The sequence below is a fragment of the Taudactylus pleione genome, unplaced genomic scaffold (assembly GCF_031769625.1).
Source record: "Taudactylus pleione unplaced genomic scaffold, aTauple2 ptg000329l, whole genome shotgun sequence".
Classification (NCBI taxonomy): Eukaryota; Metazoa; Chordata; class Amphibia; order Anura; family Myobatrachidae; genus Taudactylus; species Taudactylus pleione.
In genome coordinates, this window is record NW_028284730.1 from 383,008 (window position 1) to 400,677 (window position 17,670).

The 17,670-nt window shown below is 44.7% G+C and overlaps 1 protein-coding gene across 2 annotated transcripts in view; it reads right to left on the minus strand.

Moving 5' to 3' along the window:
* Positions 1-17,670, minus strand: part of KANSL3 (KAT8 regulatory NSL complex subunit 3) — an 81,384-nt gene that overhangs the window by 61,590 nt on the left and 2,124 nt on the right. For both annotated transcript variants that reach the window (XM_088443275.1, XM_088443276.1), the window contains exons 2-10: positions 16,536-16,798; positions 15,691-15,861; positions 13,653-13,743; positions 13,345-13,530; positions 13,041-13,172; positions 12,835-12,951; positions 5,418-5,519; positions 4,794-4,865; positions 4,540-4,614 (exon numbers count right to left, since the gene is read on the minus strand). In XM_088443275.1, coding sequence (XP_088299401.1) covers positions 4,540-4,614; positions 4,794-4,865; positions 5,418-5,519; positions 12,835-12,951; positions 13,041-13,172; positions 13,345-13,530; positions 13,653-13,743; positions 15,691-15,861; positions 16,536-16,750 — 1,161 coding nt within the window. In that variant the 5' untranslated portion in view covers positions 16,751-16,798. The remainder of the gene's footprint in view (positions 1-4,539; positions 4,615-4,793; positions 4,866-5,417; positions 5,520-12,834; positions 12,952-13,040; positions 13,173-13,344; positions 13,531-13,652; positions 13,744-15,690; positions 15,862-16,535; positions 16,799-17,670) is intronic.

Consider the following 17,670-nt stretch of genomic DNA (forward strand, 5'->3'; position numbering starts at 1 on the left):
CTCTATCAATGAGTTTATATAAATGTTGAGGAATATTATATATTGGAGCCAACATTTACCATAACCCAAATACCATGTACTTGGACGTCCACGTCAAAGGTAACGAATTATCCACCATGTAGGGGGAGAATATTATATTTACAGTACCCTAGTTAATTCGCAAATTTGAACAAACTTTTCCATTACCAAGAGAAGGGCAGACATGGACCCAGAGAAATTTTATCACCTGCACACTCTCCTCCATTACTTCAACTTCAATGCCAAGCAAATCAACCAAACCTCCTCAAACCCGCAGAGATATTAATGCTATTTATTTTGAACAACTATCCACCTCTCTGCAACAATCACTCTTGCCTATTTCTAATTTCACTTCTCCCGAGACTGCTCTATCACACTTGAACCAGACCCTAGAACTAGCCCTTGATGAAGTAGCTCCAGCTACCCATCACATTCCGCGCAGACTTAGACGTCAACCGTGGCATTCCAAATTCACAAGACACCTACAAAAACCCTCACGTAAAGTAGAACGTCAGTGGAGAAAGTCTCATACTCCAAGTGACTTCCTCACATATAAGACGATCTACCACTCTTATCGTAATGCACTGGATAATGCCAAACAGACATATTTCCAATCTGTTATCTTTGCCCAAGCCTCTAACCCCAAGCAACTTTTTAACACATTTAAATCACTTCTTACCCCTCCGTCACCCAACCCACCTGCTACTATCAGTGCACAAGATCTCGCTTCCTATTTCAAGAACAAGATTGATAATATCCCAAATGAAATGGTATGCACTTCCTCAGCCAGGGTCTTGTTCAATTCCCTACCTGAACCCAGTGGCACGTTCTCATCATTTGACCCCACTAATGAAGATGAAGTAGCTACACTCTTCTCATCCTCCTACTCTACTACCTCTTCTCTTGATCCTATACCCTCACAAATTAGTAAAGCTCTGTCTCCTGTGCTCATTCCACACTTAACTAAAATCTGTAATCTCTCTTTCTCTACTGGTATCTTTCCATCACTGTTCAAGCATGCAGTGATCACTGCCATTTTGAAAAAACAAAATTCTGACCCTAACTCTCTCTCAAATTACCGTCCTATCTCCCAGCTACATTGCCCTTCCAAGCTATTGGAGAGACTTGCCTACACTCGCCTCACACACTTTCTTAACACCCACAACTTATTGGATCCACTTCAGTCAGGCTTTCGTTCCCAACACTCCACTGAGACAGCACTGACTAAGTTAGTAAATTATCTGGTCACTGTCAAGGCTAAAGGCCATTACTCACTTCTAATTCTTCTAGATCTCTCTGCTGCCTTTGACACTGTTGACCATTCTCTTCTCATACAAACACTACAATCCCTAGATCTTCAAGACATAGCCCTTTCTTGGTTCTCATCCTACCTATCTGATCGCTCTTTCACTGTTCGCTTTTCTGATTCTACCACCACTTTGCTACCTCTATCAGTTGGAGTACCACAAGGTTCAGTATTTATTAGGTCCTCTGCTTTTCTCAATATATACCACCTCTCTTGGCAAACTAATCAGCTCTTTTGGTTTTCAATATCATCTGTATGCGGATGATACTCAAATCTACCTATCCTCCCCAGATTTGTCACCAACTGTTCTGCTCCGTGTCACTGAATGTCTCTCTGCCATTTCATCTTGGATGTCATCTCGCCACCTCAAACTTAATATTTCTAAAACAGAGTTAATTATATTTCCACCGGCCAATAGTAGTTACCAATAAAATACAAAATTACCAGCGCTATATAGTGAACATAAAAAATAGATAAAAACTAATGATGAAAGTGGATGGTTAAATAAAAATCACATATTTATTATCATCAATTAAAATATATAAATCACCGCAGGTGAAACAATAGACGATATAGCAATATATGGTTAATATGACCTATAGCTCATGGATTATAGTCCTGGATATGAACAAATCCGTATTAAGTGGACTAGAACTTTCCTTTGAGGCAACAAAGATTTACCGGATCCAAGTAGGATAGATGTAACACAATCCCTGGGCAGCGTAATTTGCACAGAATGGGTTAATGTGTACTGCACCTTCTCAAAGATGATACGTCCCTTAGCAGCGTTATAGTTGCATATGAATGGGTTCTTAGTGAAAAGTACAGATCTCCGTTATTCCTGCCGATTCCAAGGAAATAAAAGGCTCTTATGTCCAAAAGGTAAATAGCAGCAAACTTCCAGAGCTTGGTCAGCATATACAGATGGCGCTTAACGCGTTTCGCTGGATATATTATCGCCCAGCTTCCTCAGGAGCATATGATTGAATGAGCCTCCGTGGCTTGTATATATACCTGGTCTAATCTAATAGATTGTAAACACCTGTGTACAATTACATTGAATATGCAAAAACAAGAAAAAAACATCCACTTTATAGTAAAAAAACCTTAGTTACTTCTGGGCAATCCTATTATATCTCGTAACATCTGGCCGTAGGGAGTCTGAACCTGATGGATCAGAGGCTTTAACACCTGCAGCTCCCAGTGCTCTGACCACACGGAACCAACATCTAACATTGGACCTTGTCCACATAAAGATGTGATTTATGAAGTGCAGGGCACAGCAGCAGGCTTCTGTCTTCTCCAAGAGAACCAAATTACTGACTCCCTACGGCCAGGTGTTTACAGTCTATTAGATTAGACCAGGTATATATACAAGCCACGGAGGCTCATTCAATCATATGCTCCTGAGGAAGCTGGGCGATAAAATATCCAGCGAAACGCGTTGAGCGCCATCTGTATATGCTGACCAAGCTCTGGAAGTTTGCTGCTATTTACCTTGTGGACATAAGAGCCTTTTATTTCCTTGGAATCGGCAGGAATAACGGAGATCTGTGCTTTTCACTAAGAACCCATTCATATGCAACTATAACGCTGCTAAGGGACGTATCATCTTTGAGAAGGTGCAGTACACATTAACCCATTCTGTGCAAATTACGCTGCCCAGGGATTGTGTTACATCTATCCTACTTGGATCCGGTAAATCTTTGTTGCCTCAAAGGAAAGTTCTAGTCCACTCAATACGGATTTGTTCATATCCAGGACTATAATCCATGAACTATAGGTCATATTAACCATATATTGCTATATCGTCTATTGTTTCACCTGCGGTGATTTATATATTTTAATTGATGATAATAAATATGTGATTTTTATTTAACCATCCAGTTTCATCATTAGTTTTTATCTATTTTTTATGTTCACTATATAGCGCTGGTAATTTTGTATTTTATTTGTGGATATTATCAGAGGTTGACACCCTCTTTACCAGCTGCTTCTTGTCAGCGCTTGTGGGTTTTTTGTATAATCTTTTTTCCAATAGTAGTTACCAACCTGATATCTCTAATCTGTCTCTAAATCCTGTTACATACATCTAAAAAACATAGCCAAAATTCGACCATATCTTACGCAAGACACTGCAAAAACTCTAATACAGCACTCATAATTTCCCGCATATTGCAATAGTCTCCTTATTGGTCTTCCCAAAAACAGGCTCTCCCCACTACAATCCATTTTGAATGCAGCTGCGAGGTTGATCTTTCTCACCAAACGTTCAGTGTCTGCTGATCCACTCTGTCAGTCCCTCAATTGGCTGCCGGTCTTCTACCGTATTCAATTTAAAATACTTACACTCACGCATAAAGCTATTAACCAAACCACACCAACATACATCTCTTCACTTATCTCAAAATATCTTCCAACCCGACATCCCCACTCTGCACAAGATTGGAGTCTCTCATCCCCGTGCATTACTTGTTCCCATGCACGGTTACAGGACTTTTTTCGGGCTGCACCCACCCTGTGGAATACCCTCCCACGCGCAATAAGACTTTCCACTAGTTTCCAAACATTCAAGCGTTCTCTGAAAACTCACCTCTTCAGACAAGCTTATCAGATTCCAGGACCGCCCACCTAACCTTTTTATAGCTCCCTATCTAACGCTCTTCTTATAGTAAACACCTATCACATCTTCTCTTTCTTCAATTTAACATCCTCCTAACCCTAGGCCAACTTTCCAGTGTGATTTGATTATACAGCCCACCAAGAACATCTGCAATCGGGCTGGACCAATTTGCAATATGTGGCACCTATCCTTGTGTATCAACACCTATTTCCCTATAGATTGTAAGTTTGCGAGCAGGGCCCTCTTACCCTTATGTATGTCTTTTATGTATGTATATATGTATGTCTTTTACAACCCAGTATAATGTTAATTCAAATTGTAAAGCGCGACGGAATTTGTTGCGCTATATAAGAAACTGTTAATAAATAATAAATAAATCTGGCAGCTCGCTGATATTTCTAAGCATTTCCCTACTAAAACCAATACAAGAGGTATTCATTTTTAAATATAGTCCATCATTTTAAAATATTCCAAGTAATACAAAGAAATTACAAACAAGGTTTTAGCATTACTTTCATCATTAGAAAGTATTAATTCCAAATAAGAGGTAACACATTTGGCAAAGAAAATGTTTTGAGCACTTAATACTTACACCTCGCGGTCCATCAATGGTGAGGAGAGGAAATCCCAAACACACTACGGCTGTCACATATTCCATCAGAGAAACCTGAGCACAGATGCACATGTTAACGAGTTGCTGTAATCAAGGCCCTTACTGACTTTGATATGAAGAGGAGTGATGCATATGTAACTATACAAAGTGTAAATATCACTAGGACTCTGCTGTTTTATACCATTAACCTTGTAAGTATGTGTAATGTATGTTAATCAACCGTCCATACTCACATGACAGGCAATTAAAGCTCCAGTATTCCATCCAATGAGAATGACAGGCTTGTGAGGGAAATGATTGTGGATCTGCATGTAGAGGAGCAAACAGTAGTAAGGATCAATGTCTACGATAGTATAGCTATAGGAGGATAAAACATGTTTTCACGCCATAGTGACTACACTCTAATCAAATAGGGATTTTACATAAAAGTTTTTGCAAATGAACTTATTTTCCATTGTATGCCTGCCCATCCCTATAAGCCAGGGTGTGAAGAAAACTAACATTCCCTGTAATTAGACCAGAAATGGGGACAGATCTTTCCAGCAGTACTAGGGCACAATTATGGTAAAAAAAATTAAGTATTAACCTGGCATAAAACAAGAATATGAGCCATCTGATAAAAAATGGTCAGCAGAGGTTTAATAAATGTTGGACGTTTTACCCTTTCATTATAACCAACTATTATTTTCCAGTCTTCACAAATGCAACCCAATTTACTATCAATAGAGCTTTTCCCTTATGCCGACTAGACCACCAATACAGTTTTGTTGATTTAATAAAGGAAAATGCTGCAAACAGATGTGACAGAATGATCCCAAAATCCAAACATATTTTACACAGTACAAGATCGGATATACCTCAGTGACTTTTCCTCGCAGTCCACCGATCATATTTTCCAGACACTGCAAAGAGGTGACTCCATTACCACTGTTCATCAATTGGGAACCGACAGGAATGACCTGGGAGATAAACACATCATCACATAAGGGAATTTTTGGTATTCATCAATAAATGCATTTCTCCAATACTGTTAGGGAACATGGGTGACAGGTTATGTTCCACAGTCTAATAGGCAGAAAAACCAACTAATCATATAACCTGTCCACTCCCTGCTACTCTGCAGTATATCCCGACCCTATCAATGACTCCGGAGGGGTACTTTGGTCTGTCTCTCACTGGGGTTCGCACTGCTGCAGGAGTATTCGCTATTGCTCACTGTGCCAAGGACAGAAATTCACTTTCCCAAAAACAGAACATTTAACTTTACAAAAAAAGACAATTGCAACACAGACTTCTGACAGCATAGATTTAGATCTCATAAGACCAAAATTTTGGCCCATTCAGATACAGTGCATCCGGAAAGTATTCACAGCTCTTCACTTTTTCCACATTTTGTTATGTTACAGCCTTATTCCAAAATGGAATAAATTCATTTTTGTCCTCAAAATTCTACACACAATACCCCATAATGACAAAGTGTAAAAAGTTTTTTTGAGATTTTTGCAAATTTAATAAAAAAAAACAACAACTAAGAAATCACATGTACATAAGTATTCACAGCCTTTGCTCAATACTTTGTTGATGCACCTTTGGCAGCAATTACAGCCTCAAGTCTTGGCACACCTATCTTTGAGCAGTTTCGTCCATTTCTCTTTGCAGCACCTCTCAAACTCCATCAGGTTGGATGGGAAGTGTCGGTGCACAGCCATTTTCAGATCTCTCCAGAGATGTTCAATTGGATTCAAGCCTGGGCTCTGGCTGGGCCTCTCAAGGACTTTCACAGAGTTGTCCTGAAGCCACTCTATCTTGGCTGTGTGCTTAGGGTCGTTGTTGAAAGATGAACCGTCGCCCCAGTCTGAGGTCAAGAGCGCTCTGGAGCAAGTTTTCATCCAGGATGTCTCTGTACATTGCTGCATTCATCTTTCCCTCAATCCTTATTAGTCTCCCAGTTCCTGCCGCTGAAAAACATCCCCACAGCATGATGCTGCCACCACCATGCTTCAATGTGGGGATGGTATTGGCCTGGTGATGAGCGGTGCCTGGTTTACGCCAAACATAGGGCCTGATTCAGAGCCGGACGCAATTAGCGCTCGCTCGTCCTGAAAATAGGGGTGGCTATTCAAATCAACCGTTCGCTCTTTGCGGTTTGTTCACGCCTCTAGGTCTGAACGAGCGAACAAAACTTGCGGTCGTTTTTTGAAAAAACACGCCCCCTGGCCGCTCGCATCCTACGTCATGTCCGCTATTTAATGGGGTTGGGGGTTACTGCTCGCTATTCTTGGGGTTGGTTTTTGCTACCACAATTTTGCGTGCAGTTCTGGCTATAAAATAACCCAGTGACGTGGTCAATGACGCTGCTGTTTTAATTATGCACACCCATAAAATGCCTGTTTTGACCTTTAAGCACGCCTGCGTTCGGATCTCCACTCCCCGTTTTCAAGCACCTTCCCCCGTTACCACCCACATACGCCTACTCCTGTTACTCAAATTATCAGGCATTCGCTATTTTGCGAGCACATGAATGTCGACCGCACTGACTGGTTGGCGCATGCGTATAACGATCCGTACGCATGTGCAGTTGGGCAAACATCGCTCGGAGCGAACGAGCGGCCGCTTACGAGCGGCTCTGAATCAGGCCCATAATGCCTGGCATTGACGCCAAAGTGTTAAATCTTTTGTTTCTCACGGTCTGAGAGTCCTTCAGGTGCATTTTGGCAAACTCCAGATGGGCTGCCGTGTGCTTTTTACTAAGGAGTGGCTTCCGTCTGGCCACTCTACCATACAGGCCTGATTGGTGGATTGCAAAAGAGATGGTTGTCCTTCTGGAAGGTTCTCCTCTCTCCATAGAGGAATGCTGTAGCTCTGACAGAGTGACCATCGGGTTCTTGGTAACCTCCCTGACTAGGGCCCTTCTCCCATGATCGCTCAGTTTAGACGGTCGGTCAACTCTAGGAAGAGTGCTGGTGGTTCCGAACTACTTCCATTTACAGATGATGGAGGCCACTGTGCTCATTGGGACCTTCAAAGCAGCAGATATTTTTCTGTACCCTTCCCCAGATTTGTGCCTCGAGACGATCCTATCTCGGAGGACTACAGACAATTCCTTGGCCTTCATGGCAAAGGCTGTGAATACTTATTGTATGTGATTTCTTAGTTTTTTTTCAATTAAATTTGTAAAAAACTCAAAAAAACTTTACACACGTTGTCATTATGGGGTATTGTGTGTAGATTTTTTAGGACAAAAATGATTTTATTTCATTTTGGAATAAGGCTGTAACATAACAAAATGTGGAAAAAGTGAAGCGCTGTGAATACTTTCTGGATGCACTGTAGATTGTTATCATTCTGAGGGTATGAAAAATGGCCTTCCCTTATGCTGAGTATGTACTGGACGATATATCAGAATGGGTATGTAAAACCGGCAGTCGGATAATAACCCTTCCCCCTTCTCCCCCTAACTCTTCCCTCTTGTAACCTAACCCTCCTCGTTAGTGCCTAAACATAAGTCTCCCCCCTTCGTGCCTAAACCTAACCCTCCCCCCTTAGTGCCTAACCCTTACCTCCCCCCCAAAAAAAACCTAACCCAATCCCCGCTATGCTGCCTAAACTTAACACTCCTCTCCGCGGCTAACAGCTAAGGCGCCCCCAGCTTACCTCGTTCAGGCTGGCGTCTGTCTGTATTCCGGCATTGGGATTAAGATAGGAGTCGGTATTTAGACACTTATCTTAAGTCCCGTGTTGGGCTTCCACCGTCGGGATTTAGGCCGGCGGCATCCCGTCCACCAGTCTGCTAACTACATCCAGATACATATCGTTCGTTAAACATTATATCTGTGAACCACGTCGTCCACAAATATATTGCGTCGACCATGCAGCACGGCAGATGCAATATATCTGAAAGATATATCGTGCACATATGCGTATGTGTACGGGCGACCGACCAACTTATATGCTGGTCGCGGGAACCAGAGACAATGGCGTCACAACAGGTTCCTGTGGCCAGACATATTAGGCGGCTGATTGATACAGATGTGTCCACATACATTTATCCTCCGTGCACTACAAGTCGCATTACATATAACGCGAGTGCTGTGTGACTCGGTAGCACCGAGCGTCTTTTCATGCAATGTTTTCCCTTCAAATGCATCTTGTTCATTCAGCAATGTGAATAGGATGCACAAGCAGCTTCTGCTGATTAAATGATATGCAGAAAGCTGATATTCTGTATGCAACTGCGGGTGTATCTGCATGCGAAATGTAAAATTAGTGTCAGCAGATGCTGCGTGTGTGTCCTATTCGCATTGATGTGCATTTGAAAGGAAAAATCCGCACAAAAAGACATTTGGCGCAAGCAAGTCACGCCATGGCGCGACTAGAAGGGCTGTTTAACGCGCAAGGCAGCTACATGTATATGGACACAACTGTATGTATGTGCATATCGTTTTTGCAGAACACTTACATAATCGTTGGCCCATTCTGGGATCTATTGATCAGGTGTGTACCCCACATTAAATGGAGGTTTTATATTCTTGTGCAGTCAACAGGTTCTCATACTCGGTCCTCAGGACCCCAAACGGTGCAAGTTATCCAGGTCTCCTCACATAATCACAAGTGAAATAACTAACTCAAGCTGTGGATCTCAATGGTGGCATGAGTTAGAAATACACCTGTGCACCTGCTGGGTGACCTGGCAAATGTGACCTGTTTGGGGTCCCGTGGACCGAGTTTGAGAACCACTGCTCTAGGCAATAGTCATAATAGAACGGAGGGTTTCCATACTAAACCTGGGCACCCTGATAAACTTGTTCAGAGATTTGAGGTTGAGGATAAGTCGATGAGACCCATTGGGCTTCTGAACTAAGAAAAGTGTAGAATAATAGCCCTTGCCCCATTGTGAGGAGGGACCCGAATTATTACTCCTGAATTCAGTAAGGACTGAATGGCTTTTTGGAGCAGCAGGGCCTTGCTTAAGGCTGATGGAGGTCCTGTGCAAAACAATTGTTGGGGGGGGGGGGGGGGCGCCTCTGGAAGGAGAGGGCGTATCCATGGGAGACCACTTCTCCTACCCAGGCATCTGACATGGTTTGATGCCAAACTTGGGCAAAATGAAGAAGTTGGCCTCCCACCCTCGGAGTCCCCAGGGAGAGGCTCGTCCCGTCATACTGCAGGCTTGTCCTCAGGCTTGGTAAGTGGACATCTAGTAACCCAGGCTCGTTTGGTCCTAGGCTTGGAGGCCTTAGCTAATGTCTGTTGCAATGGAAGGACTGACCCTTGGCTTTGCCTTGAGGGCGAAAAAAACGTAAGGATGACGTCCGTGGCTTTGCATTATATGCAGAGGGCAGGAGCGCCATCTTGTTAGTCGCCATAGTCACAGTTTTCTCTAATTCTGGACCAAATAGGATGTCTCCTGCATAAGACAGAGACTCTAGAGCCCGTTTTGATTCTGAATCTGCTTTCCAGGAACGTAGCCAAATAATACGGCGGGCCACTACCGAAGTGGCAGATATCCTGGAGGCCAGGAGAGCTGTATCCATATCTGCCTCACCTAAGTAGGAGACTGTATCTCTAATGTGAGATATGTGGGACAGCTGTTCCCTCAAAGCATCAGGGGGAAAAGTCTCTTCCGGGGCCTCTGCCCAACTCCCAATGGCTTTTGCTACCCAGGCCGTAGCCCTAGCAGGACGAGTAATAGCTCCTGTAAGAGAGTATATAGATTTACGTCTATCTATCTCAAGGAGGTTGCAGTATGAATGGGCAAGGTGGCATTTTTAACCAGACGTGTTACATGAGAATCCACCTTTGGGGGAACTTCCCATTTAGTACAATCAGTAGCTGGAAGCGGGTGAAAGGAACTGAATCGTTTTGGAATTTGAAACCTTTTACCGGGCATACTCCAAGCTTCACTCATGTGATCAGATAGCTGGTCAGAGTGAGGAAACTCTGGAAAAACAACCTTTTGTCGCTTTAAAAAGTGCATGTTTTTTCTTAGGAGCAAGTTCATCCTCTTCTATTTGTAGAATAGTTTTAACAGCTCTCACAAGAGCAGGTATATTTAGTTTAGAGAGTGGCTCCTCTTCTCCTGAGACGGAGAGATCTGCGTCTTCTGCCTCCGTATATGATATCTCAGAATCAGATAACTGTGTGGTTTGGGAAGATATCATAGTACGTTTAGTACGCTTGGTGCGTAAAGGTTTATTTTTTTACAGCATTTGCTGAAAAACCCTAGAGATATCTGCTAAACACTGTACTGAGGCAGTGTTCCCGCTAGGCTGTTTCAGCAGGGTGCCGCGCCCTGCCCTATTTCTGAAGGGCAGAAAGCACCCTGCCCTCCAGCGCGGCGCCCCGCTGAAACAGCTTGCGAGTTCTGTCCTCCACCCGCGGGCCGCAGTGTCCCGCGGGTGGGGAAAATGGCAGAGCAGTGGTCACCGCCGGTGAATGGACGACGGGCGCATGCGCCCAGCATCTATTCATAGTGACCGCGGCGCTAAGGGGCTGCCCGGCATGTCCGTAAGTGCCGAGCACGGCCCCAAAAGTGCCGAAAAGGGGACGCGTCATAAAACCACACCCCTTCATTGACCACGCCCCCTTTTCGGAAGCACGCGCTCCTTTGGTGCGCGCAGATGTGCTCTAGGTCCAGCACCCTGCCTGCCGCTGGATCTAGAGTGAACAGTACTGAGGTAGACAGTACGTCTATCCATGGGGGAGGCAAACCTGCTGAGGCCACAAGTTTTGCTAGGATTTGTGAAAAGGCAGGCCAGGGTGGGTCCTGAGGGAGATACACCGGGGCTGTGTAGCAATTAATACAGAGACCATCCTGAATGAGGTCCTCTGTGGCTAAGCCCGCAAAGCAGGACTTAGAAGATATCAGAGTAGGAGCAGCAGCATCAGGCTGCTTGTTATTCTTTCCTCTGCCAGACATAGTCACAAGAATAAAAGAATACACAGTATGATGCACTGTATCATACTGTGTATTCTTTTATTCTTGTGACTATGTCTGGCAGAGGAAAGAATAACAAGCAGCCTGATGCTGCTGCTCCTACTCTGATAACTTGTAAGTCCTACCTTGCAGTATGTGTAATATGACACAATGTAGTGTGCAACCGCGCTATATATGGCATAGTGTAGTGTGCAACCGCGCTATATAGTATGTGGTAGTCCTCACACCTAAATAGCAGATGTGAGGTACAATGAACCCCCAATACCTTAGTATGTCAGGGTATAGTAGAAAAAAAGGGGACAGGTATAAGCTGACAGTATAGAAAATAAGAGATTAGCGCTAGCACAAGTCACATACAAACGCAGTACAATAAACATTACATGTCTGCAATGGGCACTAAAATCAACTACACAGACCACAGTGGCTGGTAGGATATAGCGCTGTATAACATGGCCCGTGGGAGAGGTATACAGGGAGACTGGACCCAGCATTTCCCGGAGACCTGCTTGCCTAAAATGGCTGCCGCGCGTCTCTGAGGGGGTGGAGGGTGAGGGAGGTGCAGCTCAGGGAACACCAAGACTGCAGTGGAAAGGCGCCCTGAGCTGGGAGAGGGGCTGCAGGGAGAGCAGCTTATCCCCTGGCTGACGTTAACCACCGGGTCCCCTGGCCTTTATAATATGCCTCTGCATCAGTATCGTTATGCCCCGGGGGTCTAGTGGAGTAGTGGGCGAGCCAATGTCCAAATCAGCGCCTCCGGTCTGTTTCCTGAGGCCGGAGGCAAGACTGCACTAAGACGTGGGTCCCCGCGAACGGAGTTCTGCCTTACCGGTCCCATGGATTCCGGGCTGCAGTCTGGGGTCCGGGGAGCCCAGGCTAGCAAGTCCCCCTCGGAGCCCCGCCGGGAGTAAACAGCACAGCCTTGGTGTCACGGTGCCGCAGAGGGGTGATGGGGCGGCAGCACAGACGTCCGGAGGACAGTCTGGTGCTGCTCACCCGTTTGGTAAAAAAGAAAAAGTAAATGAAATCATAAAATTAAAGCTTGGGCTGCTTAATGCAGCCCTCTGTTATAATGGTGGTCCAGCTCCCGCTGGACACCAATGAAACTGAGTTGCCCTCAGGCTGTGGACGGTGTATAGGGCAAAGGACCGGAGCATCCTGGGATTGTGAAGAAGAAATGTTAAATAATTAAACAAATCCGTTTTAATAAAAGTTTTCTTACGTTTTGTGGTTGCCACCTACTGGTACATACACAAAGTTTCATAAAGCTGATTCAAAAGCTCAATACAACAAATGTATAAAGAAGACTTTCAGAAGACCGAAACGTAATGTTAACAAACCTTAGCCAAGCAGGAGAGCTGGGATTGCCAGAACCGATGGCGCCGTGAAGTGGGAAATATAGAGCTGGTTGGTCCTGAGGGAGCGATGAGGATAAGAGGGGAACCTGGAAGTTTAGTCTATAAAAAAGGAGAAAAGATTACAATACATTTATGCACAAAGGGATCTAATGAGGGACAAAGGAGCAGTATCAACACTGATGACTTACAGGCTTGTTATGTGACAAAACGCCAACTGCTGGGTCCCATGGTCTCTTCAACAGTAGAGATAGCGCTTCAGCACTGGCCCCTCCAGCCCTGACAGTGGAGGTTAGGAGCATGCGGTCAATAAGAGCTGGGATCTGCAGGGGCCACAGAGTATAAGAAAGACATCTCCACATCCAATAAATGTTGTTTAACCAAAACTCGACGTTTACACATGTGAAGACATTTTCTCACCAACACCTTTCTCACCCTCCTTACACACTTAAAGTGGAGAGACACACAGTACTCCATATGATAGAAGCCAATTACCTTTCCTTTCAGTGTCTGCAGAGCATCCAGATAAGCAGCAAGCAATGGCAGGTTAAGTGTTTCCACTAGGGTAGAGTGCAGCCATTGCACCAGCTTGGTATCCCAACCCACTGAAGCCAGAGCTTGGCGCACGCGACGTGCACACTTGTCCACCGCGATCCTTCTCAGTACTGGTTCATTTATTGCCTGCGGAGTGACAATAAATGAGGATAATTCATATGTAGAATTAATAGCACATAGTAGAGTAGTACTTTTATTGATTATTGGTTGAGATGCCAGTAGAAGAACTTCTGAGCGGGTGTACTTACACTATCATTAGCAAGGCGAGCTAAGCGATCAGATTGCAGGGCCTTCAGAATCTTATTAAAAAGCTTATTCTGAGCTGTACTCCAACCAGTTCTAATGGGAAAATGCAAGGTAGAACACATGAGATAAAAGGGACTTGTTTAGCTCAGTCACACACATTAAATTAAATGAAAGAGAAAACAGCGGAGCATTGCATAGATTTAAGCCAGGGAGACCCAAAACTTAAATGACTTTGGCCCTCATTCAGAGCCGTTCGCTATTTGCGTTCGTTCGTTCAAAAACAAGGGGTGGCTATGCAAATGATCCGTTCGCACATTGCAGTCTGTTCACACCTCTAAGTCTGAACGAGCGAGCAAAACATACGCTCGTTTATTTGATAAAAACGCCCCCTGGCCGCTCACACCATACGTCATGTCCGCTATTTATTAGATTAATCGAGTACATCGAACAGGATATGAACTGCTCGCTATTCTTGTGGTTGGTTTTTTCAACCACTATTTTGCGAGCAGTTCTGAGTTAAAAAAAACCAAGTGACGTGGTCATTGACGCTGCTGTATTAATTATGCACACCCATAAAACGCCCGTTTTGACCTTTAAGCACGCCTGCGATCGGATCTCCACTCCCCGTTTCAAGCACCTTCCCCTGTTACCACCCACATACGCCTCATTCTGTCACTCAAAATAGCAGGCACTCGCTATATTGCGTACAAATGATTTTCGGCCGCAATGACTGGTTCGCGCATGCGTACTAAAAACCGTACGCATGCGCAGATGTGCGAACATCGCTCGGAACGTGCGTACTGCTGCTAGCGAGTGGCTCTGAATGAGGGCCTTTGCTCCCTATTCTCTACAGCACCTGAGGGAACAATGACTGCACATAGGGCCTGATTCATTATGGATTGCAATAGCGATTACGCACGCAGTCTCACTGCGAAAGTATGCTAATCCACTATGATCGATATGCCGTTGCAGCACAACATAAGGATGCCCACTTTACCTTACACACATCCGTAATACTTCGCAAGACTGCAAAACCATCGGTAACATCGAGTACCATCGCAGCCTCGCGCACACTTGCACAAGCTCTGACCTTACTCGGGAATTGCTAACCTCGTCGCATGCTGTGAGTACTCAAGTTGTGTATGGCATCGCAGTGGATAATTTATGCATGTCCATGCAACGGCATTCAAACGAACTGGCATGCCTATGTTTCACCGACCACCCCCCCCCCACCCTTCATCTCCCACAAACTGTACTTTCTGTCAATCACTCTGCGTTTGGTCTGTGTAATAAGTCCCGGTCGTAGAGGCTGGTTCTCGCACTGCGATGCAAACGCATGCGTAGAGCGCAACAATTGGCCGATTGCATGTGTAATCGCAGTTGAAATCGTCAATGAATCAGGTCCATAATGTGAAGTTATGTTACAGCGTTACCGAAGAGTCAGATCTGCCTGAGGTAGGAAAGCGAATACTGCCAGGAACGTTTGCACTACTGTAATGATCAATACCTGGCTTGCTCATTACATGTACAAATAAGTGTTTATAAAACTTTTGAAACTAAAATTATAACAAAAAGAAAGCAATTGTACAGGTTATCTTGACACTCTCTTCAATACTATATAATATAGTTATTTTATAGTAGCAAAGTGCTACCTACTACTTAAGTGTAGACACTTAGGTAGAAACTAAAATTATAGCAAGAACCCCAACCGACACCAAAAGCACCATGTGAATATCAATTAACGGAATCTGGTAAAATGTCCATTCATTTAATATTCACTAAACAAACCCCTTACTCTGCACACTCCTCCCCTCAACCCGTGGAAACCTGCTCCTCCAAGGAAACTGACATATTACACCATAGACAAGGTACTTTGGGGGAAATACAGGTGTCCTAGTGCACAAGGTTGGACCAAAAATTATTTTGCGCTTTATGCAATCTTGTGCTTTGTAAAAACCCTGCTTTGCATTCTTCATTCAATGCAATCTTTAATTTCCTAATAAAGTAGAAGGTGCACATAACCGTGCAGGAAAATGTCACCTGTTTACATGCTCTTCCCAGTCATCAGGAGGTGGCGGGGCTTCAGTGTCTGTGCGCACAAATATCACATGGCGTTCACACTCATTCATCACACTTCTCGCCTTTTGGTTATCGTACAATGGCATGGGGCTGGGAGTGACCGTCTCAACATCAATCGGGACATCTGTCTCACTGTAAATAGTGGATGTACAGTATGTGATTCAACACCAAATCAAAATAATGTTATGATCATGTTCTACAAAATGTGTTGACTACGATCAATTTGACTCTGTTGTAGTGTCATCATAAAAAATAAAAGTGATTAACTTGTTAATGATTATGCAATAATGAGGCCTGGTTCTGGTTTGGAGCGGATTCTGCAACAATTAAACTGTGTCTAAGAAAAATGTATATGACATTGACATAATAAGTAGACCAATACTAGAATTCCCGTTGGGCTGTTTTAGCGGGGTGCCACGCCTTGCCTTATTTGTAAGGGGCATAAAGCACCCTGCCCTCCTTAGCGGCGCCCTGCTAAACAGACAGCAGGTGCCGTCCCCACCCACGGGCCACAGTGTCCTGCGTGTGGGGAAAACTACGGTGTAGCGTTCACAGCCGGTGAATGGATGCCAAACGCATGTGCCCGGCATCTATTCACAGAGACCTGAGACCTTGGGGGCAGCCCGGCATGTTCGTAAGTGCCGGGCACGCCCTCAAGAGTGATGAAAAGGGGGAGTGTCTCAGAGACACGCCACCTTTTCAGGCACGCGCAGATGTGCCCTTTTTCTAGTTCTAGTGCCGGTCCTAGAGTGAATACTAAATACATTAGCAAAATATTAAATCCAGTAATAGGAACCTGAACTTACACTGTACTTTCCTGTTGTCTCCGCGGTGTGATGAAAAGAGTGCGGGTAGGTCGGGCATTACTGGCATCAGGATGTGCACTCCAAGGCTTTGCATAGCTGTGATCAAGAAATACCAAGTCCAACTCTCGCTCATGCACAGACAGTTGGAAGAGGAGGGATGTTCCCATTCTGCGTGCTGAGGTCTGCAGGTCTCGGTCACTTGTCCTATGTGACATCTTAGCCACAACAAAGGCTCAGACGTAAGTGCCAAAAAAGACCAATATCTGTATGACAATAAAAATAAGTATTAAAACACACACCTCTCTCATATCAAAGACTCCGTGATATTGACCATTACTACTAGACACAAAACCAAATTGCCCAGATCTGGTTGTTTAGACATTAGACTACGGACACACAAAGATTTATCTGTCTGGTGGGAAGGAAATTATTGTCCGTCTTCCAGTGTTTGGGAGCATATTTCTATTGTTATTTACTCCATACATAACCAGATTTTCCATCCCACTAGGCAGATTGGACAGATAAATCATGAGGTTCTAAAACTGATTAAACTAATTAGCGTTCCCGCTAGGCTGTTTTAGCGGGGCGCTGCGCCCTGCCCTCCTTCTGGAGAGCAAAAAGCTCCCTGCCCTCACAGCCTGCAGGTGCCGTCTCCACCCACGGGTCGCAGTGTCCCGCAGGTGGGGAAATGTGCGGTGACCGCCGGTGAATAGACGCTGGGAGCATGCGCCCGGCATCTATTCCCTGTCAGCAGCGCTTGGGGGCTGCCCGGCGTGTCCGCAAGTGCCGGGCACGCCCCCAAGAGTGACAAGGTGATGCGTCTTATAGACACGCCCCATTTTCAATGGTCACACCCCCTTTTCGGGTGCGTGCACGCCTTCGCCTTTCTCCAGCTTCAGCGCCCTGCCTGCCGCCGGAGCTAGAGTGAACACTACTAACTATTAATGCTGGGTACACACTAAAATGCGTCAGGTTGAGCATGTTAGGGGATGATTGATGTGCCTACACTGAACGTTCAGTGTAGGCACAGCACAGACTGACAAACGACTGCACAATTACAATGTCGTAATCGTGCAGTCGTTTTGATGTCTGCAAGTGGATGTGTGCCTTAAGCAATCCACACAGAATACAATGA